Source organism: Podarcis tiliguerta (genome assembly GCF_965153285.1).
Source record: "Podarcis tiliguerta genome assembly, chromosome: 13".
NCBI lineage: Eukaryota > Metazoa > Chordata > Lepidosauria > Squamata > Lacertidae > Podarcis > Podarcis tiliguerta.
In genome coordinates, this window is record NC_139546.1 from 8997068 (window position 1) to 9021536 (window position 24469).

A 24469-nucleotide genomic window follows, 5' to 3' on the forward strand; every position below is an offset into this window, starting at 1 on the left:
GATTTTACCTTCTTGGGCTCCATGATCACTACAGATGGTGACAGGAGTCACGAAATTAAAAGACGCCTGCTTCTTGGGAGAAAAGCAGTGACAAACCTAGACAGCATCTTTAAAAGCAGAGACCACCTTGGCAACAAAGGTCCATATAGTTCAAGCTATGGTTTTCCCAGTAGTGATGTACGGAAGTGAGAGCTGGACCATAAAGAAGGCTGAGCGCCAAAGAATTGATGCTTTTGAATTCTGGTGCTGGAGGAGTCCCATGGACTGCAAGGAGATCAAACCTCTCCATTCTGAAGGAAATCAGCCCTGAGTGCTCACTGGAAGGACAGATTGTGAAGCTGAGGCTCCAATACTTTGGCCACCTCATGAGAAGAGAAGACTCCCTGGAAAAGACCCTGATGTTGGGAAAGATGGAGGGCATAAGGAGAAGGGGACGACAGAGGACGAGATGGTTGGACAGTGTTCTCGAAGCTACCAACATGAGTTTGACCAAACTGCGGGAGGCAGTGGAAGACAGGAGTGCCTGGCGTGTTCTGGTCCACGGGGTCACTAAGAGTCGGACACGTATAAACAGCAAATGTCTAAAGCATAATACAAAAATTTATTAAAGAATTATAGACATTTATAGAATATATATATAGTAATCATGCTTAAGTAAGAGCAACATAGAGAAGCCAGAAGAGGGGTGGAGGGAAGGTAATTTGGATAAGATATAGATTGAAAGTAGGACACGACTAAACAACAACAAAGGTGCTACTGGAAGGAATTTTTTAAATTTTGTTCCTTCTATCCCGATGGGCTTCATCGTGGGAAGGAGTTTAATCGAGAACCGGAAGTGTCCGGGCGTGGGAAAGTCTCTGCGCTCCCTTACCTCTAGGGGTTTCTTCCTTTGCGATCTGCCGAGCAGATCTCCGGATCTCCGGCCCGTCGGTTGCGTTTGCAAGGAGCCACGCCTCCCCGGAGGAAAGGGAAGGATCTGCGCCAGCGAGGGCTCCGGGCAGCCGGTAGGAAACGGAGTTGCCTTGACCCCAAATTGCGTTCCCACGCGAGAGGGAGTCTCAAAGTTCTGCGGTTCGGAGTGGCCCGTGGCGCGCCCGCCTAGGGAACCGGGTGGGTTTGTAGCAGCGCAACACGCGTGTCTTGGGAATTCAACTTGTGGCTCACCGTGGGGACTCGGCTCTGGCACCTTGTTCTCCATCCCGTTATGATCACAGGGCGAGAGTGCTCCTGAGCAGGTGCAGAGCGTTCAGGGCCGGATTAAGACCTTTGGTGGCCTTAAAGGTAAAAGGACCCCGGACCATTAGGTCCAGTCGTGGCCGACTCTGGGGTTGCGGCGCTCATCTCGCTTTATTGGCCGAGGGAGCCGGCGTACAGCTTCCGGGTCATGTGGCCAGCATGACTAAGCCGCTTCTGGCGAACCAGAGCAGCACACGGAAACGCCGTTTACCTTCCCGCTGGAGCGGTACCTATTTATCTACTTGCACTTTGACGTGCTTTCGAGCTGCTAGGTTGGCAGGAGCAGGGACCGAGCAACGGGAGCTCACCCCATCGCGGGGATTCAAACCGCCGACCTTCTGATTGGCAAGTCCTAGGCTCTGTGGTTTAACCCACAGCGCCACCCGCGTCCCTCCTTAAAGACTTGGGTGCCCCCATATCATGGGTGTAGCCAAGGTGGGAAAAGAGAGGGGCAGCTGCCCCCCCAATCCATAAAAATCAATTCAAATACATAGCTAACTGAGATTCTGTTTCCCCCCAACAAAAATCCTGGCAAGGCTATGGGTCACATGCTGTATATCCAATTCAGAATATAAACAATAATAAACTGTAAAATGACATTTTATTTTGGGAAATGAAATGAAACCTGCAGTCAGATGGAAAATAAAGTTGATATTTGACTCCCCCCCCTCCTTTTTCCAGTTGCAAAGCCTTTGATGGGAGCCTCAAAAACAGGGGTCAGCAAACTTTTTCAGCAGGGGGCCGGTCCACTGTCCCTCAGACCTTGTGGGGGGCTGGAATATATTTTGGATAAAATATGAACAAATTCCTATGCCCCACAAATAACCCAGAGATGCATTTTAAATACAGTGGTGCCTCGCAAGACGAAAAGAATCCGTTCCGTGAGTCTCTTCGTCTAGCGGTTTTTTCGTCTTGCGAAGCAAGCCCATTAGCGGATTAGCGCTATTAGCGGTTTAGCGGCTATTAGCGGCTATTAAAGGCTTAAGGGATTAGCGGATTAGCTGCTAAAAGGCTATTAGCAGTTTAGTGCCTTAGAAAAAGGGGGTGGGGAGCGAAAAAAAATCGCAAGAATCGCAAGACATTTTCGTCATGCGAAGCAAGCCCATAGGGAAATTCGTCCTGCGAAGCGCATTGAAAAACGGAAAACCCTTTCGTCTAGCGGGTTTTCCGTCTTGCGAGGCATTCGTTTTGCGGGGCACCACCGTAAAAGGACACATTCTCCTCATGTAAAAACACACTCATTCCCGGACTGTCCACGGGTGGGATTTAGAAGGCGTTTGGGCCGGATCCAGCCCCCGGGCCGTTGTTTGCCTACCCCTGCTCAAAACAAACCATACTAGGTAACATCTGAGGGAGAATTGACATAAGTGAATCCTACTCCACTCCATTGATTCAGCTGAAGCCCTTTGGCTTCTCCCTTCCCAGGCCGGTCTCCTTGCAGGGACTCTCCCTCTTACCCATAATGCAGCAGTACAAAAGGTCTGGTACCCGAGGATGCTCATTTTCCAGTTGTGTCATGCCTGTAATCCATTTATAAACACACACACACAACCAGTGTGGTGTACTGGCTGGAGTGCTGGACTAGGAGCCGAGAGACCAGGGCTGACAGCACATAAATGTAGCCAATGCAGCACAGATATCTCTGTAACCATGTCCGTCCCCTAAAACTCTTGGCAAATGTCTTCTGTGTCATTGTCGGTTATGCATTTTCTACCAGTTTCTGCAAAGAACGGCATGCAGCCCTGAAAAAAACAACACTGATTTCAGGCAAGGCCAAAGTGCATTCTTTTATCCGGTACTCATCATGCCGCCCCGTCGAGGCCAGTCGTTCAGTGCTGCTGAACTTTGAACCTCATTCTTGAGATCAGCTGCAGTCTGCAACTCAAGCTGGGCTAATTGGACGCTGTTGGCGCTTTGCTGGAAACCAGCAAAAATCAAAGTTCTAGCATTTCAGGGAAAACAAGTGAGCCATCAAAATGCAAAATGGGAATAACAGATTTGGATATTCCACAAAAGAGGAAGGGTATCTTTTTATATGCTACGGCGGCAGCAAGAGTTTTGATCGCAGCAAAATGGAAGAGTAATGAAATCCCCTCTATTCAAGATTGGATCCAAAAGCTGACAGAATATGCTGAATTAGATGGTTTATCAGAAAAAATAAAGAATAAATCAAAACAGGAATTTGTTTCTAAATGGGAGGTTTTTAAAGAATATCTGAAAAATAAATATAGTAGTTTAAATTCTGTTGCAGCATTTGAGGAAGTTCAGTAATAGTTGTAAGGTAGATATAAGAAATTAGATTTAATGAGAATAAGTTTAATTATTTAAAAAATGTGTATTGGCAATAAGTAATATGAATTTGAAGTATGGAATAGACGGGAGGTTGGGTCTTTAGTGTTAAGACCAATAGATGTTTTATTGTTTGCTAAGAATATTATGTGTCTATGGTTATTTTTGTAATTTGTGTATAATTTGGTATTTGTGCTTTTTGTTTGTTTGTTTTTCATGTTGTATAAATAAAAACTTTAAATCAGAAAAAAAAACAAAAACAAAACAAAATGCAAGGCATGAGTGTTGGATTACTGTAGCTGGCAATTTTCAGTAAATGTCGTGGACCCTCTTTCTCCAAATTTGAAAAATTTCCTTCCACCACCTCCAGTTTGCTATAAATGGGGACTTTCGCCGATGCACCCCATGAATAATTTTGGTTCAGCCTGTGCCAAATATTTAAAGGATCTCCTACTCCCTTCCCATCAAAGAGCTTTTATGCTTGCGAGACTAAATGCTTTCGCCTCTGCAGTGACCAAAGGCAGAGTCCAGTGCTGGATTTACATATACAGTGGTACCTCGGGTTTACATACGCTTCAGGTTACAGACTCCGCTAACCCAGAAATATTACCTCGGGTTAAGAACTTTGCTTCAGGATGAGAACAGAAATCGTGCTCCGGCGGCGCGGCAGCAGCAGAAGGCCCCATTAGCTAAAGTGGTGCTTCAGGTTAAGAACAGTTTCAGGTTAAGAACGGACCTCCGGAACTAATTAAGTACTTAACCTGAGGTACCACTGTAAGCTAAACAAGCTATAGCTTAGGGCCCCACTCTCTTGGGGCCCCCCCGAAAATTTAAAGGGAAACAAAACTGATGTAAGCTATGGGCCCCGCCTGCTAGGCTGCTCCCTAAAATATCACTGGTTTGCTCATTTCTACTTCTTAATTGTATTTCAGTTCAACAATTACTTTGATAAAATAGATATTGTGCTGCGTCCAAATGGCTTTAGATACCAATTAGGTCCATAAATGAGCAAATAGCATATACTGTATTTTTCGCTCCATAAGATGCACTTTTTCCTCCTAAAAAGTAAGGGGAAATGTCAGTGTGTCTTATGGAGCGAATGCGTGGTCCCTGGAGCCGAATTGTCCAGGGGCGAAAAGCAGATCGTGCTTTTTTTTTAGAAAGAGGGAAGGGGGTGTTGAAACAAAGCCACTGATCAGCTGATCAGCAAGCGATCGGGAGGGGAGATAAGGGACTCTAGCGATAAAGGAGGTTGCCTGGTAGGGGGGAGGTAAAAGCACTTGGATCCACAGGATTTTTGCATTGGGTCACCCCAAATTCACCATCAGATCACATAGCATGTCCATGGCTACAGCCTGCACCAAAAAAATCACGCATCCACTGTTTCGTGGGGCTGCAATGGCGCAAAAAACATGGTTACAAAGCACAGATCCACATGGATCCTCAGGATTTTTGCATTGGGCTATCCCAAACTCACCGTCAAATCACATATCATGTCTGTGGCCACAGCATGAACCACAAAAGTCATGCATCCAATGTTTCGTTCAGAATATTTTTTTCTTGTTTTCCTCCTCTAAAATCTAGGTGCGTCTTATGGTCGGTTGCGTCTTATGGAGCAAAAAATACGGTGTTCATTTGTTGACGACAAAGGACAGCTGGACATATAAGGGCCCCATTACCTTCAGTAGCTTAGGGCCTCATCAAACCTAAATCTGGCCCTGGCAGATTCTCACACATTCCATTCAAGCCTGTTTGTGTGCCTGCAATCGAGAAGTACCAGATTCAATGGACCACATTCTCTTAGATTGCCCTTTGCACAGCAGACCTCGCCAACTGATGCTGAGCAAAATGTTGGACCTCCGGCCCATAACTCTGAGGTTTCTCCTGGCAGATCGGGACAAAGATATTACTGCTTTAGTAGCTTCCTTTTTAGCCACAGTCTTACCCAATATGGTTCCCAATGAACTATCCTTTTGGGAAATAGACAGGGTGTAGCACAGGCATAGGCAAACTCGGCCCTCCAGATGTTTTGGGACTGCAACTCCCATCATCCCTGACCACTGGTCCTGTTAGCTAGGGATGATGGGAGTTGTAGTCCCAAAACATCTGGAGGGCTGAGTTTTCCTGTGCCTGGATATCCAAATGCACACAACCATAGTGTGACCTTTTAACCCTTGATAGCTTCACCCTTGTCTTTTTAATTATTCCAGTTAATTGAAATGTTCTATACTGTGGTGCCAATAAAGGTATTTGATTGATTGATTGATTGTTTTTGGTTCAGGATTGCCAAATCTGGTTTCTTTCTGGTTGCTAGAGATACCGGTCACAAGAAGGCAAAATTTATGAGATGTATCCATAGTCTGAAGATCCTCAGGTCTGAAGATAATTTGCTGTAATTGCTTTGCGTGTTGCAGGGACCAAGAACAGAAACATGAGGTATGTCAGCACGCGAGGAGGAGCCGGAAGTGTCGATTTTGAAGGTGCTCTTTTATCGGGCTATGCAAGCGATGGTGGTCTTTTCATGCCTCAAGAAATCCCGGCTTTAGACTCTGCCACACTTCGAAAATGGAGCAGCTTCTCTTACCCAGAACTGGTGAAGCAATTGTGCTCTCTCTTCATTTCGCCTGAGCTTATTCCGGAAGCGGAACTAAATGGTAAATGAATCCAGATCAGCTATTGAGATTTGACAGCCTTCAAAACTATGTTAGATTAATTTCATGGGAAAATGTTATTTGCTCCCTTTCGTGTAATGTAATTAATTTCGGGTGATTCGACAGCAGCGGTAGATGTGCTGGTAGTATTGATTATTCTTATTGTGTTTTATTCAACTTTATCTCCCCCCCCCCCAATTTTTTTATTCATTTTATAACACAAATAAAAAACACAAACAGAAAAGACAAACAATACAAACATATTCTTGTCATATCCTTATTTTTCTAGACATTGTGAAATGGGCTTCCCCAAGTCCCACCTATCTGATTTTCATTTTACTTTAGCATATTTCTAATTTCTAACCATCTTTTTTTTTTAATCACACTTAAAATAACTTCACATTTTATCACTTACAAATAATACTATTTTAAAATACCCTATCTTCTACTTCTAACCCTACAACCTATATCCACTTCCAAAGTTTTCTAAGATTTAAATATTAACCTGTTTTTCCAAATATTCCTTAAACTTCTTCCAGTCTTCTTCCACCGTCTCTTCTCTCCGGTCAGTCCGGCAAGTTCCATATAGTCGTGTTTTATTCAACTTTATCAGTGTGCCTTGTGCAACAAAATCTCAGGTCCCTGCCTTCAGGGCAGTTTGAAATTTCAGCGAGAGGGTGCTAAAGTTGGGTTCTTGTTCTTTTAAACTGGAAATACAGTCAGACCTTGACTCCCTATTGCCTACGTTACCGTACATTCCAGCTCCTGAGTGCTGAAAACTCAGAATTACCGTAAGTGTTCCAGTTTTCGAACATTTTTTGGAAGCCGAACGTCCGACTCGGCTTCTGCTTGAGTGCAGGAAGCTCCTGCAGCCAATCGGAAGCCACCCCTCGGTTGTCGAACATTTCAGAAGCCAGATGGGCTTCCTGAACGGATTAAGTTTGACAACCGAGGTTTGACTGTAGCAGTCGTGGGTGAGGATCAAGATCAAGACTGCAATAAGCAGCAGCCAGGGGGTGGAGTTAACCCTTTCCTTCTGTGCTGCGTTCCCAACAAAATCTCTATTGCAGGCATAGGCAAACTCGGCCCTCCACATGTTTGGGGACTACAACTCCCATCATCCCTGGCCACTGGTACTGCTAGCTAGGGATGATGGGAGTTGTAGTCCCAAAACATGTGGAGGGCCGAGTTTGCCTATGCCTGTTCTATTGGCACCAGCAGGAAAGAATATCTCTGACCAGCCAAATAGTATTGGGGATTGGGATGCAAGACTCCAGATGAGCTTCAGACCATATTGGGCGGCTCCCAATCATGTGTTAAAAACAATACAACGTTAAATATTAAAAGCTTCCCTAAACAGGGCTGCCTTCAAATGTCTTTTAAAGATAAGATAGCTGCTTATTTCCTTCACATCTGAAGGGAGGGTGTTCCACAGGGCGGGTGCCACCACCAAGAAGGCTCTCTGCCTGGTTCCCTGTAACCTCACTTTTCACAATGAGGGAACCGCCAGAAGGCCCTCGGTCGGTGCTGGACCTCAGTGTCTTGGCAGAACGATGGGGGTGGAGACGCTCCTTCAGGTATACTGGACCGAGGCCGTTTGAATTGTGCTCGGAAACGTACTGGGAGCCAATTCAGATCTCTCAGGGCCGGTGTTATGTGGTCCCGGCGGCCGCTCCCAGGCACCAGTCTAGCTGCCGCATTCTGGATTAATTGCAGTTTCTGGGTCACCTTCAAAGGTAGCCCCGCATAGAGCGCATTGCAGTAGTCCACGCGGGAGATAACTAGAGCATGCAGCACTCTGGCGAGAAAGTCCGCGGGCAGGTAGGGTCTCAGCCTGCGTACCAGGTGGAGCTGGTAGACAGCTGCCCTGGACACAGAATTAACCTGTGCCTCCATGGACAGCTGTGAGTCCAATTTGACGTCCATGCTGCACACCTGGTCCTTCAGGGGCACCGTTACCCCATTCTGGACCAGGGAGTCCCCTACACCTGCCCGCCTCCTGTCCCCCAGAAACAGTACTTCTGTCTTGTCAGGGTTCAACCTCAATCTGTTAGCCGCCATCCATCCTCCAACCGCCTCCAGACACTCACACAGGCCCTTCACCGCCTTCGCTGGTTCTGATTTAAAGGAGAGGTAGAGCTGGGTGTCATCTGCATACTGATGAACACCCAGCCCAAACCCCCTGATGATCTCTCCCAGCAGCTTCATATAGATATTAAAAAGCATGGGGAGAGGATGGAGGCACCCCACAAGTGAGAGTCCAGGGGTCTGAACACTCATCCCCCACCACCACTTTCTCGACACAGCCCAGGAGGAAGGATCGGAACCACTGTATAACAGTGCCCCCAACTCCTCTAGATGGGATGAACCAGGGTTCTGCTCGCTACACCTCTTTTGTCTGACCACAAAGATTAGCCCAAATTTGTGGACCACTGGCATTGTATTTCCCCTAATTAAATATTGTTGCCCTTATTCTGGAGTGCAGCATTACTGAGGTAAAACTTGACTTGACCGTTATGTTAATATATCTGTTTTTTTATATATAATAATATTTATTAGGTATTTAATAGTTACAGAAAGAAAAAGGATAAAAAGGAAAAGAAAAAATAGAAAATTTTTTTTTTAACAAACAATACATCAAAAATAGAAAGAAAAAACAGTACAACCAAACAACAAGGAAAAACAAGAACATTTAAAAACACATCCAAATTTCATATCTTTATCTTTCATTTGCTTGTTTCCTCGACTTCCTCACGCCTCCCTTTTTTGTATTCTAGTTCAAATTAGCTGGTTCAGCAAATCCTTTCCCTTTTTCTCAATTTTTATCCTATAATTTATCTTAACACAGTTTAAACTTTAAATTTTCCACCTTAACCCATTAACAATCAATTTTTATATAATTCTTAATAACACTTCTGCTAAAACCATATAACTTCATTCCAGTATTCTTCTAACATTCATTAATTTTACAATATTTCTGTAAATATACTTTAAATTTTTTCCAATCTTCTTCCATTGACTCTTCTCCCTGGTCTCGGATTCTGCCAGTCATTTCCGCCATTTCCATATAGTCCATCAGCTTCATCTGCCATTCTTCCCGGCCGTTATGTTAATATATCTGAAGGGCCAATATATTGCTGTGCTATTTTTTAAAATTTCCCCCCATGGTAAATCTTTACTGGTTTAAAATACAGACACAAATGATCATTTACAATGAAGGTAAGTATAAGAGAATTGAATACAAAAAAACACACATGGAGACATAAGAACAAGAAAAAAGAAGATAAAAAAGAAAAGAAAAAGAACCAAAAATTTATGCCAAATTATAACCATCAATTTATGCATAAAACTTCCAATTGTTCTCATTATACTGTTTATATAATCATAATTTTATCACACAGCTTTACATTATATCCTTTTTCATGTATCCCACTAAAGTATTCGTTTCATTCATTTTTGCTTACAGGTATCATTCCAGTTCTGCTAAGATGGTATTATTTGTACAATATGATCTTATATATTCCTTAAATATTTTCCATTCTCCATATATATTCTGATTTCAAGCTCCTCTGACTTTTTGCTAGTTGGAAATATTCTATCATGAGAGTCTGCCATTCAATTATTGTTGGTATTGTTTCGCCATATTTTCTTTCATGGTTCCAAGCTAACGATGTCTTTTGACTTGTCGTCTTCCGCTAGACCTGATTGACAGAGCATTCAGCAGGTTCAGGCACAAAGATATTGTTCACCTGTCAAGACTGGAGAAGGGCTTGAACGTTCTGGAGTTGTGGCACGGCGTAACGTACGCGTTCAAGGACCTCTCCTTGTCCTGCGCAGGGCAGTTCCTGCAATATTTTCTGAAGAAGAAGAAGAAGCATGTCACAATTCTAGTGGGTATGTTTGCCGCTGGGACTAATGGATTTCTGCTCGTTTTTTAATAACGTGCTGCCTTTGCTCAAAATCCCTTTATTACTTCTTTTCCCCTAGCCTCGACGTATTTGTATTTGCATTTAGGCCGCTTCTCGTGTGTTCTATAACTCACTGCCACGGGCTGCATATTTTGGGCACCTTGACAGAGTAGAGAGTAAGAAACAGGGAAGATAAAAATCAATGATTTTTTAAAAAATAAAATAAAATCTGAATTTCTTATTTAAATCAGATTTTTCCTCACTCCTTCTTAAAATTTCTGTCTTCCTGATTTCTGATTCTTCCTGTCACTTTTGCCATTTTGGCATAATCCATCAACTTGATCTGCCTTTCTTCTGTGGTTGGGACTTTATCGGCCATGGCCATAAATTTGGCTGGCTTTAAAAGACGATTAAATAAGTTCATGGAGGACAGGGCAGTCCTTGGCTACTAGCCACAAAGCTCCACTGTCAGAGCTTTGGATCCCAGTTGGTTGGAATCACAAGTGGAGAGATTGCTGTTACTCTCGGGTCCCTGCTGGCAGGCTTTCCATAGGCCATTGTGAGAACAGGATACCGGACTGGATGGAATCTTCGTATGCTCAAGGTAGTGGGAATGAATGAATGAATTTTTATTTGCGTCAGCCGTCGGCCATAGCAATAAAACAACAATACAATATACAAAGAATAGAAATAAAAAAGTCAATTATATAAAATACATTTTAGGGTTTTGAATCAATAGCCAATCTTATTCTGATTGCCCCAGCTAAAAACCTTGCAGCCTGTTATGTACTGAAGTTCTCACCCTGGGCCAGCAGGGGGATACTGTAGATAGTTTTCACTCAGGTCCACATATGCAAATAGGGGATTGAAAGTGACGTTCAGTGATTGGCTAGTTACAGAAAGTTGCTACTGTTGCGTTGTAGTGGAGTTCTATATAAGCAGGCTGGCTGAACCCTTCAGTTCAGTTCTGTTCTGGCCAGTGAATAAACAAGAGCTGTTTGCTGTCACCTGCTCATCTTGATCTGTCAAGAGAAAGGACATGTGGCAGTGTCTGGGCGATGCAGAATGGACAATAAAAGAGGGGTGATAACCTCATTCCTCAAGCCTTTATAAAGAGTACAGTGGTGCCTCGCAAGACGAAATTAATTCGTTCTGCGAGTTTTTTCGTCTTGCGAAGCACCACTGCAGTTAAACACTAACAACGGCGGGGAGGGGCGGGGAGAAGCAGGACAGCTGCCGCAGCCGGTACCTCAGACTCACCTGCGTCTTGTGGCCACCGCGCGACGCGGCTGCTGGAGGGCGGCGGGGCTCAGGAGCGCAACTCTGGCTGCAACTCTGGCTGCTGGCGGCAACGGCTCTCTGAGAGGAGCATGCGAGGGCGGTGGGCAGCGGCGTGAGGCAGCCGGAAGGTCGGCCGTCAGCCGGAAGGTCGGAGGGAGCCGGAGCAGTCGTCAGCCGGAAGGTGGGAGGGAGCCGGAGGAGCGGGGAAGCGAGCGTGCGTGCGTGCAGTGACCGTCGCCATGACAGGAGGGGCAGGGCCGTTTCGTCTAGCGAAGCAAGCCCTTAGGGAAATCCGTCTTGCGAAGCACCTCAGAAAACGAAAAACCCTTTCATCTAGCGAGTTTTTCGTCTTCCGAGGCATTCGTCTTGCGGGGTACCACTGTACTGAATATCCACAGGGACATAAACGTTTTTCGTGTGGAATCTGTTGGAATCGTCCCTCAAGTACAGCCGAGAGCAATACATTCAATCTTGCGAGAGTAAAAACACGTCTATATTTTAGAATTGCTCGGTTATGCAGATAGGGTGCCAGAGAGTCGAAATGGGTAGGTGGGAAATTGTCATACCATGGGAGTGGGAACCTAAAAGTGGATCCAGCGTTATTGATGGGGTTTCCTGGGACTCAAAAGCTTGGCCTGGAGTGCGCCTTTTCCCCCTCTGACCTTGCAGACTCCCAGCAAGTCTTTAACAGTCTTGGTTATTTTTCTAAACAGGGACTTCAGGGGATACTGGGAGTTCAGCCATCGAAAGTGTCCGGGGTGAAAAGAACGTGGACATATTTGTTCTGCTTCCACGCGGCCTCTGCAGTCAGGTGCAAGAGCGGCAGATGACGACAGTGATTGAAGACAACGTCCACGTGTTTATCAGTGAGCGACTCCATTTTTAACTTCAGAATGCTTCTGCTTTCAGTCATTGTGGATTTGTTGCCTAGTGGTCAGGGGTGGTGAGCAGTGCTTTTTTTCTGGGGGTACGCATGCCCCTAAACATTTTGCGAATCTAAGTTTGGCCTCATTGAGGGGCAGTATTTCAATATGGAGGATGCAGGTGGCGCTATGGTCTAAACCACTGAGCCTCTTGGGCTTGCCAATCAGAAGGTCAGTGGTTTGAATCCCCGCGACGGGATGAGCTCCCGTTTCTTGGTCCCAGCTCCTGCCAACATAGCAGTTCGAAAGCACGTCAAAGTGCAAGTAGATAAATAGGTACCACTAGATAGTCCCAAACTATCACATCCTCTAAACTTGTGTGGTGGGAAGGGGAACAACCGAAACTTAGTGTTTTCTACTTTCAGTCTTCACTTTTCCTTACCTGCAATGGGATAGGATGTCTGAGCAATCCAACAGGGAGCTCATTCCATTTTGGACTATGGACTTTTGTAACTTTTAAGAATTATTACCTGCCTGATTTTCATCACTGTATTTGTTGAATCCTGGCAATAAAAGGATGTCACATAGAGGAGGGAGAAAGGTTGTTTTCTGCTGCTCCAGAGAAGCGGACACGGAGCAATGGATCCAAACTACAAGAAAGAAGATTCCACCTAAACATTAGGAAGAACTTCCTGGCAGTAAGAGCTGTTTGACAGTGGAATTTGCTGCCAAGGAGGTCTGTAAGCAGAGGCTTGACAACCATATGTCAGGAGTGCTCTGGTGGTGTTTCCTGCTTGGCAGGGGGTTGGACTCGATGGCCCTTGTGGTCTCTTCCAACTCTATGATTCTATGATTCTAAGTGAGCAAACCTTGTATTTTTCTTGTTTACTTAAACAGTCTGAGAGTGATTTCATTGTTAAGAGGGAAAAATAAAAAAGGGAGAAACAATCCCAGTCTGCCTAAGCACCTTGGATATCATAATTATTCTAGATAGCTATGCACAGAGCTTTCTTTTCAGCCAGAACACACCAGAACTCAGTTCCAGCACCTCTCAGGTAGGCGCCATTGCCATTCTAAGAGAACAAGGGAGGCGTTCATGGTGAGTTCCGGCACCTCTTTCCCTAAAAAATAGGACTGGTTATGCAACCTTGTGCCAAGTAGCTTCTGGAGATAAACTGCACACAGATAGTGATTCCTCTCTCTGCTGAAATAGCTATTTGCATTCTCACACAAGTGGAAAGAGGAAGGATAATTAACAAATAAAATATCCTCTCCTAGTCATCTAAAACCATCCAACTAAGCCCACAACATCTGGATGGCACCATGTTGGCTGCCCTCGGTGTAGACAGGACTGAACTCAATGGACCACTGCCAGTGTTGGGAAATCTGCAGTCAAAATCACAATTATGTTTGCTACATAAGTATATGAAGGGGTTAAGATTCACAGAGTTCTTGTATTCCTAGAGAAGACAGATCTGTGTGATGTTATACAGTCGTACCTTGGAAATCGAACGGAATCCGTTCCGGAAGTCCGTTTGACTTTCAAAACATTCAGAAAACAAAACACGGCTTCTGATTGGCTGCAGGAAGCTCCTGCAGCCAATCAGAAACATTGAAAGCCCCATCGGACGTTCGGGTTCCAAAAGAATGTTCGCAAACCGGAACACTCATTTTAAGGTTTGCGTTGTTCAGGAGCCAAAACGTTTGACAACCAAGGTATGACTGTATTCCCTACATCCTGTACTGGGAAATAGGGCAAAGGATCTTAATCTTTTCTCTATCCTCCTTGCCTCTATCTGTTTCTTCTTTTCAAGGCAGCAATGTGAGCAGACATACATGCCTGGCCTCTGCTCAGAGCCCAGTAAAAAGCACGAAGTGTTTTTACTCTGCTAAAAGTGCTTCATAGCCTGAATACTCTTGTACTGTGGTACCTCTGGTTGCGAATGGGATCCGTTCTGGAGGCCCATTCGCAAGATGAAAAGAGTGCAACCCGTAGCAGCACATCTGCGCACGTGCGGGTTGCGATTTGCTGCTTCTGCGCATGCGTGTGACGTCATTTTGCGCTTCTGCGCATGCGCGAGCAGCGAAACCCGGAAGTAACCCTTTCAGGTACTTCCGGGTCACCGCGGGACGTAACCTGAAAGAACGTAACATGAAGCGGATGTAACATGAGGTATGACTGCTTATCTCTCACATACACACATGGGACGGGAGGTTTAAATTTTAGTTTATGGATTTCATCCTCAACCCTTCACCATCAGCTGGTAGGTCCTTTTACAATCTTTGGTGCCCTGCTTCCTTCACAATCCCCTTCACCTCTGGGCTGGCATTGAGCAGGGCACACTTCTGCAACATGGCTGATGTAGCACTCTTCATGCCTGCCTCTTCCATCCCTGCTTCTCCCTCCAGCTGAAGGCAACAGTGATGAAATTGATGAGCCCATCAAAGAACTCTTTGCGGATGAGGATTTTTCAAGGAGACACAACCTGATGAGTCTGAATTCGATCAACTGGTCCAGAATTCTGGTGCAGATCGCTCATTTTTTCTACGCCTACTTCCGGTGTGCTCCATCTATGGATGCTGCTCCGCTGCCAGTTGTGGAGGTGGTTGTTCCAACTGGGGGAGGAGGAAATCTCACAGGTTAGCAAAATAACACCAAAATGCTTCCTTGAGTCGTAATGAATTGTGCTGGACCTGTCTGAAAGTTGCATCGCTGGAGGTGGGAGGAGCTGTAAAAGGAGCAGCACGTCAAAGACAGCTTTTTATTTTGCTGTTTCAGTGCAAACCTAGTACTCCTAAACAATCTGGCCATATTTCTGAGGTTTGCTGAATATTTCTCCTAGTTCATCATGGCTCGCTGAGCCGCAGGCATCGACTGAGCCCCTATGTTTAATTGCCATTGCCCTTCACGGCCTAGGACCCTCGTACCTACGGGACCACCTCTCCCGGTATGCCCCACGGAGAGCCTCAAGGTCCATAAACAGCAACACCATAGAGGTCACAGGCCCTAAGGAAGTTAAATTAGCCTCAACCAGAGCCCAGGGCCTTTTTGACACTGGCTCCGGCCTGGTGGAACGCTCTGCCTCATGAGACCAGGGCCCTGCGGGATCTGATTTCTTTCCGCAGGGCCTGTAAGATAGAGTTGTTCCACCTGGCCTTTGGCTTAGAATTACTTTGATTCGCTCCCCCTCTTTCTTTTTTCTTTTTCCTTTCTCCTCCTGTGATGAGGCTGCATTTTAATATTTTAATGTTTCAATATTTTAATGTTGTATTTTAATCTTGTTTTTAAGTTGTATTCATGCAACTTGTTTTTATTATTGCTTGTTAGCTGCCCTGAGCCCAGCCTTGGCTGGGGAGGGCGGGGTATAAATAAAAATTATTATTATTATAGACCCTGGGATTGGGCACCTGGAATACAGCCAATTTATGTAACCAGAACAACTAAATTCTGCAACCTGCATAAATTACATAAGCAGAGTGGAGTGCAGGCTTTACATATTTCTGCAGTTTTGCTCTTTTGCATAATTTGGCCGGCTTTCATTACTCATGGGGGACAGACAAGGAACCATGCAAAACATGTAACCATAAAACATAGCAATTAAATTAACAGTAAAATGCCAGCAACTTCCAATATCACCAATCACAACTGTATTCAGTATTGACAATCAGATCAAATAGAATAGTTTAAATGATTTTGGAACCATATTGTGCATCTGCTTTGCGCAGTGGCGTAGCGTGGGGGGTGCAGGGGGGGCCGGCCGCACCGGGCGCAACATCTGGGGGTTAGGGTTAGGGTGCGCAAATCCACAGGTTAGGGGGTGCAAATTACTTGCCTTGCCCCGGGTGCTGACAACCCACGCTACGCCACTGGCTTTGCGTAAGGAGATCTGTGGTACAAATTACTGATGGTTTCTTTCTTTGGTCCAGCTGGGTGTCTTGCACAGATGATGGGGCTCCCCATTGATCTTGTGGCAGTGGTAAATGACAACGATGTGGTACACAGAGCTATCCAACAGGGTGATTTCTCACTGTCCAGGTCTGTGAAGTCAACACTGGCTTCAGCAATGGATATTCAGGTAATTTAGCTGGAGAGGAACGTGCTGTTTAGTATGGTAGAAATGTGAGGACCAGCTCTACCTCTCTTTCAAATCAAAACCAGTGAAGGTCCTGTGTGAGTGTCTGGAGGCGGTTGGAGGATGGATGGTGGCTAACAGATTGAGGTTGAATCCTGACAAGACAGAAGTACTGTTTTGGGGGGACAGGGGGCGGGCTGGTGTGGAGGACTCCCTGGTCCTGAATGGGGTAACTGTGCCCCCGAAGGACCAAGTGCACAGCCTGGGAGTCATTTTGGACTCACAGCTGTCCATGGAGGCGCAGGTCAATTCTGTGTCCAGGGCAGCTGTTTACCAGCTCCATCTGGTACGTAGGCTGAGACCCTATCTGCCTGCAGACTGTCTCGCCAGAGTGGTGCATGCTCTGGTTATCTCTCACTTGGACTACTGCAAAGCGCTCTATGTGGGGCTACCTTTGAAGGTAACCCGGAAACTACAACTAATCCAGAATGCGGCAGCTGGACCTGTGACTGGGAGTGGCCGCCGAGACCACATAACACCAGTCTTGAAAGACCTACATTGGCTCCCAGTACGTTTCCGAGCACAATTCAAAGTGTTGGTGCTGACCGTTAAAGCCCTAAACGGCCTCGGTCCTGTATACCTGAAGGAGCGTCTCCACCTCCATCGTTCAGCCCAGACACTGAGGTCCAGCACCGAGGGCCTTCTGGTGGTTCCCTCCCTGCGAGAAGCCAAGTTACAGAGAACCAGGCAGAGGGCCTTCTCAGTAGTGGCACACGCCCTGTGGAACACCCTCCCACCAGATGTCAAAGAGAACAACAACTACCAGAATTTTTGAAGACATCTGAAGGCAGGCCTGTTTAGGGAAGCTTTTAATGTTTGATGCATTACTGTATTTTAATATGTGGTTGGAAGCCACCCAGAGTGGCTGGGGAAGCCCAGCCAGATGGGCAGGGTATAAATAATAAATCATCATCATCATCATCATCATCATCATCATCATAGCTCCCTGAGCCTCCCCCAGTCATGCTCACTCCATTGATGGACCATTCCATCAGCCTTGCTGGGACATCAGCTCCCATCAGCCTCCTCTCTCTCCCAGTTGTCATTCATCATCAGCTATTCCATCAGGCTGACGCAGAGGAATAAATGGGCTGTGGCTCTGCTTAGGAACCAGCCACATATGGCTTCCATTCCAGCTGACTTTTTGCAGGAACTACTGGGCAAGAACTGGTGCCTGAGTTTGCCTGCCAGTTTGACAGCCAATTTCCACCCCTTCTCAAGGGAAAAGGTAGAGAGGGAAACACAGAGAGTCAGTTTGGGGAAGTCTGTTGGGATGTTCTTCCTGGATGAAGCCTTGGCTGGTGAAGAAACTCCTTGCAGATGACTCAGCTGCCTCAAGATCCTAAGAGCGTTCCCTTGAACTATGTAGAGAAGGGATGGAGAAACCGTGGATCTCTGGGTGCTGTGGGACTCCAACTCCCATCAGCCATATTCAGTGGTCAGGGATTATGGGAGCTGTAGTCCTGAAACATCTGATCTCTCTCCCTGATTTAGAGCCACACCATAGCCCTATGGGCTTTCTGGAATGTGACTGTGTAATGAGATTTGTTGATGGGTGCGTTTTTCTGCAATCTACCGTATTTTTCGCCCTATAGGATGCACTGGCCCATAGGATGCACCTCGGTTTTTTTTGGGGGGGGGGGGAAATGACTAAAAAAAATTTATTTACCCCCCCAGCCGCGGGTCTGGGGCGGGGGAAGCAAACAGAACAGGCTGCTATCCGCAAGCCTTGCAGACACCTGCGCGAAGCACGGGGCGTACTCCGGAGGGTGCCCCGTGCTTCGGGCTGCAGGCTGCTGCCCGCAAGCCTTGCAAGCTTGTGGGAACTCACCCCGGGCTCGCAAGGCTTGCGGATAGCTCCCTGAAGCCTGGAGAGCGAGAGGGGTCGGTGCGCACCGACGCCTCTCGCTCTCCAGGCTTCAGTGAAAGCCTGCATTCGCCCCATAGGACGCACACACATTTCCCCTTCATTTTTGGAGGGGGAAAAGTGTGTCCTATAGCGCGAAAAATACGGTATTTCCTTTGGCTCCTGCATATCTTTCCCATATCCCAATACTTGCTTGCTTCTGAAGATAAACCTCCTTCTAGAAATCGGCCTGTGCCATCTTTTCCTTTGCTAGGAACCTTACAACATGGAAAGGATCTTTTGGCTGTTCTCCGGCTCAGACAGCAACTTGGTCCGAAGTGTGATGGAAGAATTTTACTCCGCTAAAAAAGTCCAGCTCCTGTCCCAGTTGCAAAAGAAGGTTAGCTATGATTTGCCAATGATTTTTCAGTTAACTTTTAGTTTGAAGGCTCTCTTTCAGGAGCGGCTGCCCTGCAGTGGACCTCACGTCAGAAGCATCGCTTTCTGGAAGGGAGAGGAGAGGTATGGTGCTTAGAATGCAAATGTGCTCATCAACCAGTTGCGATGTTCACTGGGCAGGTGATGTCTACAGTTTCTCTGGTGGAATCTAGGTAAAGCTAAAGGGATCTATGACCATTAGGTCCAGTCGTGGCCGACTCTGGGATTGTGGCGCTCATCTCGCTTTATTGGCCGAGGGAGCTGGCGTACAGCTTCCGGCGTACAGCTTCATGTGGCCAGCATGATTAAGCATGATTCTGGCAAACCAGAGCAGCGCACAGAAATGCCGTTTACCTTCCTGCCGGAGCGGTACCTATTAATGTACTTGCACTTTGACGTGCTTTCGAACTGCTAGGTTGGCAGGAGCAGGGACCGAGCAACGGGAGCTCACCCCGTCGCGGGGATTCAAACTGCCGACCTTCTGATCGGCAAGCCCTAGCCTCTGTGGTTTAACCCACAGTGCCACCCGCGTCCCTCTGGTGGAATCTACACATATAGAAAAAAACACTGTGGAAAAACGTACTTAAAGCGTTATACAGTGGTACCTCGGGTTAAGAACTTAATTCGTTCTGGAGGTCCGTTCTTAACCTGAAACTGTTCTTAACCTGAGGTACCACTTTAGCTAATGGGGCCTCCCGCTGCCGCTGCACGATTTCTGTTCTCATCCTGAAGCAAAGTTCTTAACCTGAGGTACTATTTCTGGGTTAGCGGAGTCTGTAACCTGAAGCGTATATAACCTGAGGTACCACTGTATTTGCAGCTGTATCCTCTGAGTCTGCTTGCAGCTTTCTAAGTCCTCTGTCTGGTTGCAGCTTTCTGAAGGTCTGCAGTCTTGCTCAGTCTCTGATGAAGAAATTGTCCAAACCATGAGACGCTGCTGGAAGGAGAACCGCTACCTCCTCTGTCCCCATTCCGCCACTGCTGCTTGCTACCATTATAAGCATTCCAGTTGCCATCCAAACACGTAAGCCTGAATTTGCACGCTTTCGTAGCTTTCTTATTATAAAGGTACCCCTGCCCGTACGGGCCAGTCATGACAGACTCTAGGGTTGTGCGCTCATCTCACTCAAGAGGCCAGGAGCCGGCACCGTCCAAAGACACTTCCGGGTCACGTGGCCAGTGTGACGAAGTGGCAACTGGTGAGCCGGCACCAATGCCGCACACGGAAACGCCGTTTACCTTCCCGCTATAAAGCGGGACCTTTTTATCTACTTGCACTTAGGGGTGCTTTTGAACTGCTAGGTGGGCAGGAGCTGGGACCGAAAGACGGGAGCTCACCCCGCCGCAGGGATTCGAACTGCCGACCTTATGATCAGCAAGTCCTAGGCACTGAGGTTTTACCCACAGCGCTGCAATATAATTTATTTATGCAATAAGACGTATCTTATTATAGTATTATATATATTAGTATTATTATAATATACTAAAGCATGCAAATGAATATGACAATTTTAAATAAATATTTATTATTTATTAATTGCATAAATAAATTATATTGCAGCTATAATAAGATTAATAAAATCATAGTGTTAACAACAACAGCGACAACAACCTGTGCTTTTTGTTTCTTACCAGTACAGTAGCCATACTGGGAACATAAAATGACGTTGATAAAAATCATGCTAATCCTATATGCTGTCTGGGACATGGCAGCAAGCACAGCACCATCTTGAGGTTCACCTGAAGAATGCAAAAGGTGAACAAGTGGGGACAAAACTGTTGGCAAAGGCCGTCCACGCTCTCTCTCTCTCTTTTTTTAAAAAAATAATATTTATTGAAAGTTTAAAGATTACAGAAAAAAGTAGGAAAAAGAGAAAAAATAAACAATACAAATCAATACATTACAATACATAGAAAGAAAACAAAAAACACAATACATCAAAACAAAAACAAAAGCAAAAACCGTTAAAAACACATCCAATATTTCCATATCTTTATCTTTCATTGACTTGTTTCATCGACCTCCTCACCCCTCCCTTTTTTGTATTCTAGTTATTAATTATTTCAGCAAATCCTTTCCATCTTTCACTGTTTCCTGTCATTTAATTGTCTTAATTTATTTTAACCTTATCTTACCGTTAAAATCCTAAAAACTTATTTATACTTAACTCCTTATAATGTTTCTACTAAAGCCATATAATTTCATTCCAACATTTTTTGAACACTAATTTTACAATATTTCTCTATATAAATTTTTATAAACTTTTTTCCAATCTTCTTCCACCGTCTCTTCTTCCTGGTCTCGGATTCTGTCAGTCCTTTCTATCAGTGGCTGTACACGTTCTCTCATGCACATTATGAGCTGGGGTAGCATAGTCGCTAAGAAACTGAGCTGTGAACTGGGAAGCCCCTGGTTCAGACTTGCCTTTGCTGCAAACTCGGGCAACCTACTCTCTCTGAGCCAAAGTGCTGGTGCTAACCTTTAAAGCCCTAAACAGCCTCAGTCCTGTATACCTGAAGGAGCATCTCCACCCCCATCATTCTGCCCGGACGCTGAGGTCCAGTGCTGAGGGCCTTCTGGCGGTTCCCTCGCCGCGAGAAGTGAGGCTACAGGGAACCAAGCAGAGGGCCTTTTCGGTAGTGGCGCCTGCCCTGTGGAATGCCCTCCCTTCAGATGTGAAGGAAATAAGTAGCTATCTTATCTTTAAAAGACATCTGAAGGCAGCCCTGTTTAGGGAAGTTTTTAATGTCTGATGCTGTATTGTTTTTAATATTCGGCTGGAAGCCGCCCAGAGTGGCTGGGGAAACCCAGCCAGATGGGCAGGGTATAAATTAATAATAATAATAATAATAATAATAATAATAATAATAATAATTAATAATACAGTGGTGCCTCGCAAGACGAAATTAATTCATTCCGTGAGACTCTTCGTCTAGCGGTTTTTTCGTCTTGCGAAGCAACCCTATTAGCGGCTTAGCGGCTTAGTGCTATTAGAGGTTCAGCGGCTATTAGCGGCTATTAAAGGCTTAAGGGATTAGCGGATTAGCTGCTAACAGGCTATTAGCGGTTTAGCGGCTTAGAAAAAGTGGGTGGGGAGCGAAAAAAAATCTCAAGACTCGCAAGACATTTTCGTCTTGCGAAGCAAGCACATAGGGAAATTCGTCCTGTGAAGCGCATTGAAAAACGGAAAACCCTTTCGTCTAGCGGGTTTTCCGTTTTGCGAGGCATTCGTCTTGCGGGGCACCACTGTAATAATAATTCACTCCCCCATCTGCAGCATGGGAGATAATACTATAAATTCACCTCGTAGTTATTTATCTCCTTGACATCTGATGGGAGGGCGTTTCACAGGGCAGGCGCCACTACCGAGAAGGCCCTCTGCCTGGTTCCCTGTAGCTTCCCATCCTTTGGAGCTGAACCTCAGTGTCCGGGCTGAACGATGGGGGTGGAAACGCTCTTTCAGGTATGCAGGGCTAAAGCTGTTTAGGGCCCAATATGTGATGAGAGCCACAAGGATTTGAAGATCAACAAATTTACTGTGACACGAGCATTCTTTGAGACGGGACCCGTTCGGTCCTGTCCAGATTTCAGAGACGTTTAGAGGTTTGTTACAGAGATGTGCTCATTTCCTCTTTTCTTCTGCTCCAGTTCCAGGTGCTGCTTGGCTCCCGCCTCCCCTGTGAAGTTTGAAAATGCCGTTCTTAAAGCCGATCTCACCCTCGACATCTCGCCTGAGATAAGGAAGCTGAAAGACATGGAGACCAGATCTTGCGCCCTGAAGAGAGGCGATGACTGGGCAAAACTACTGCGGCAGGAAATAGAAGCAGTTGCGAAACAGAGGAATCCTACGCCAAGCTGAACATTTGCAACGAGTCCCCTAGTTGATTGCGCCATCGAAGCCTCCTACTGCTACGCAAGGCATATGATAAGAGAGTTGGTGCTGCTTTTGCTAATGAATAAAGCATAGTTGTGTCACAGTACTTGCAGAATCATCATCATCATCAACAACAACAACAATAGTACAGTCATACCTCGTGTTGTGTTTGCTTCAGGTTGAGTGTTTTCAGGTTGTGTTCTGCGGCGACCCAGAAGTACCGGAAAGGGTTACTTCCGGATTTCGCTGCTCGTGCATGCGTGCAAAATGACGTCACGCACATGCGCAAAACCAGCGAATCGCAACACACACAGACTCAGGTTGCGTTCTGCTCAGGTTCCGGAACGGATCCCGTTTATAACCAGAGGTACCACTGTAATAATAAATTTATACCCCACCCATCTGGCTGGGTTTCCCCAGCCACTCTGGGCAGCTCCCAAGAGAATATTAAAAACACCAAAACATTCTACATTCTACATTTCATAGCATTTCCATTTTCCATTTCAATTCATCATCATCAAAATTCATTATTTATACCCCACCCATCTGGCTGGGTTTCCTCAGCCACTTAGGGTGGCTTCCAACAGAATATTAAAGACACCAAACATTAAAAACTTCTCTAAGCAGGGCTGCCTTCAGATGTCTTCTAAAAGTCAAATAGTTGTTTATTTCCTTGACATCTGACGGGAAGGTGTTCCACAGGGCAGGCGCCACTACCGAGAAGGCCCTCTGTCTGGTTCCCTGTAACCTCACTTCTCACAGTGAGGGAACCACCAGAAGGCCCTCGGCGATGGACCTCGGTGTCTGGGGGGCTGAACGATGGGGGTGGAGATGCTCCTTCTGGTATACTGGGCCTGTTACCAGCTAAAAGCGATGAGCAATTGTTGTTGGCATCCGTCTGCCTCGAGAGACAATGGAGTGCACTTCTGGGGGTGAAATCAAACTGCTGGAGAATCACAGTGCCTGCTGTGATTGCGGAGACCAGTATCTTGTAACTATTGTTTCTGCTATGGAAGTGAGAGCTGGACCATAAAGAAGGCTGATGGCTGAAGAATGGATGCTTTTGAATTCTGGTGCTGGAGGAGACTCTTGAGAGTCCCATGGACTGCAAGAAGATCAAACCTCTCCCTTCTGAAGGAAATCAGCCCTGAGTGCTCACAGGAAGGACAGATCCTGAAGCTGAGGCTCCAATACTTTGGCCACCTCATGAGAAGAGAAGACTCCCTGGAAAAGACCCTGATGTTGGGAAAGATGGAGGGCACAAGGAGAAGGGGACGACACAGGATGAGATGGTTGAATAGTGTTCTCAAAGCTACCAGCATGAGTTTGACCAAACTGCGGGAGGCAGTGGAAGACAGGAGTGCCTGGCGTGCTCTGGTCCAGGGGGTCACGAAGAGTCGGGCACGACTAAACAACAACATTGTTTCTGCTACATTAGCTGAACAGAAGATATCTCTCCAGGGTGCATGCCTGGTGTGTCTGGAGGTCCTGGGCTCCCCAGATGACAAGACCCCTCTCTTGGCCTCGCTGATGGGGTCCAAATGAAAGCAGAACAAGACGTTTGGCACCAGCTTGGCCGCAGGAGTTGACGGAAGGAGGCGTACAAGGCGCCATCCAACCACCATAGGGACTCCACTCCTGAGGTGGATTAGACTGAGAGAGAGTGATGAGCCCAAGGTCACATAGTGAGCTTTGTGTCAGCCATTGGAATAAACGGGGATGGTTTCTCTTCTGCACAGCCTGGTACAGTTTCAGAACCAGCAGCGAAACCTTAAAAGCATAAGGGTAGCATAAATGTGGGAGGGACGCGGGTGGCGCTGTGGGTAAAAGCCTCAGCGCCTAGGGCTTGCTGATCGAAAGGTCGGCGGTTCGAATCCCCGCGGCGGGGTGCGCTCCCGTTGTTCAGTCCCAGCGCCTGCCAACCTAGCAGTTCGAAAGCACCCCCGGGT

The 24469-nt window shown here is 46.2% G+C and overlaps 1 protein-coding gene and 1 long non-coding RNA gene across 2 annotated transcripts in view; one reads left to right on the plus strand and one right to left on the minus strand.

Annotated features, from left to right (window-relative positions):
* Positions 1–868: 868 nt before the first annotated feature.
* On the plus strand, positions 869–22625 carry THNSL2 (threonine synthase like 2). The gene is made up of 9 exons (XM_083407820.1): positions 869–1004; positions 5940–6179; positions 9876–10070; positions 12079–12231; positions 14638–14868; positions 16156–16304; positions 18482–18607; positions 19518–19669; positions 22295–22625. Exons 2-9 carry the CDS (start codon positions 5957–5959, stop codon positions 22503–22505), a joined length of 1440 nt encoding a protein of 479 aa, XP_083263946.1. The 5' UTR covers positions 869–1004; positions 5940–5956; the 3' UTR covers positions 22506–22625.
* LOC310661726 overlaps positions 2049–24469 on the minus strand; it is a 313777-nt gene continuing 291356 nt past the window's right edge. The window contains exon 3 of the long non-coding RNA XR_014504105.1: positions 2049–2091. This is a non-coding gene — a long non-coding RNA (uncharacterized lncRNA). The remainder of the gene's footprint in view (positions 2092–24469) is intronic.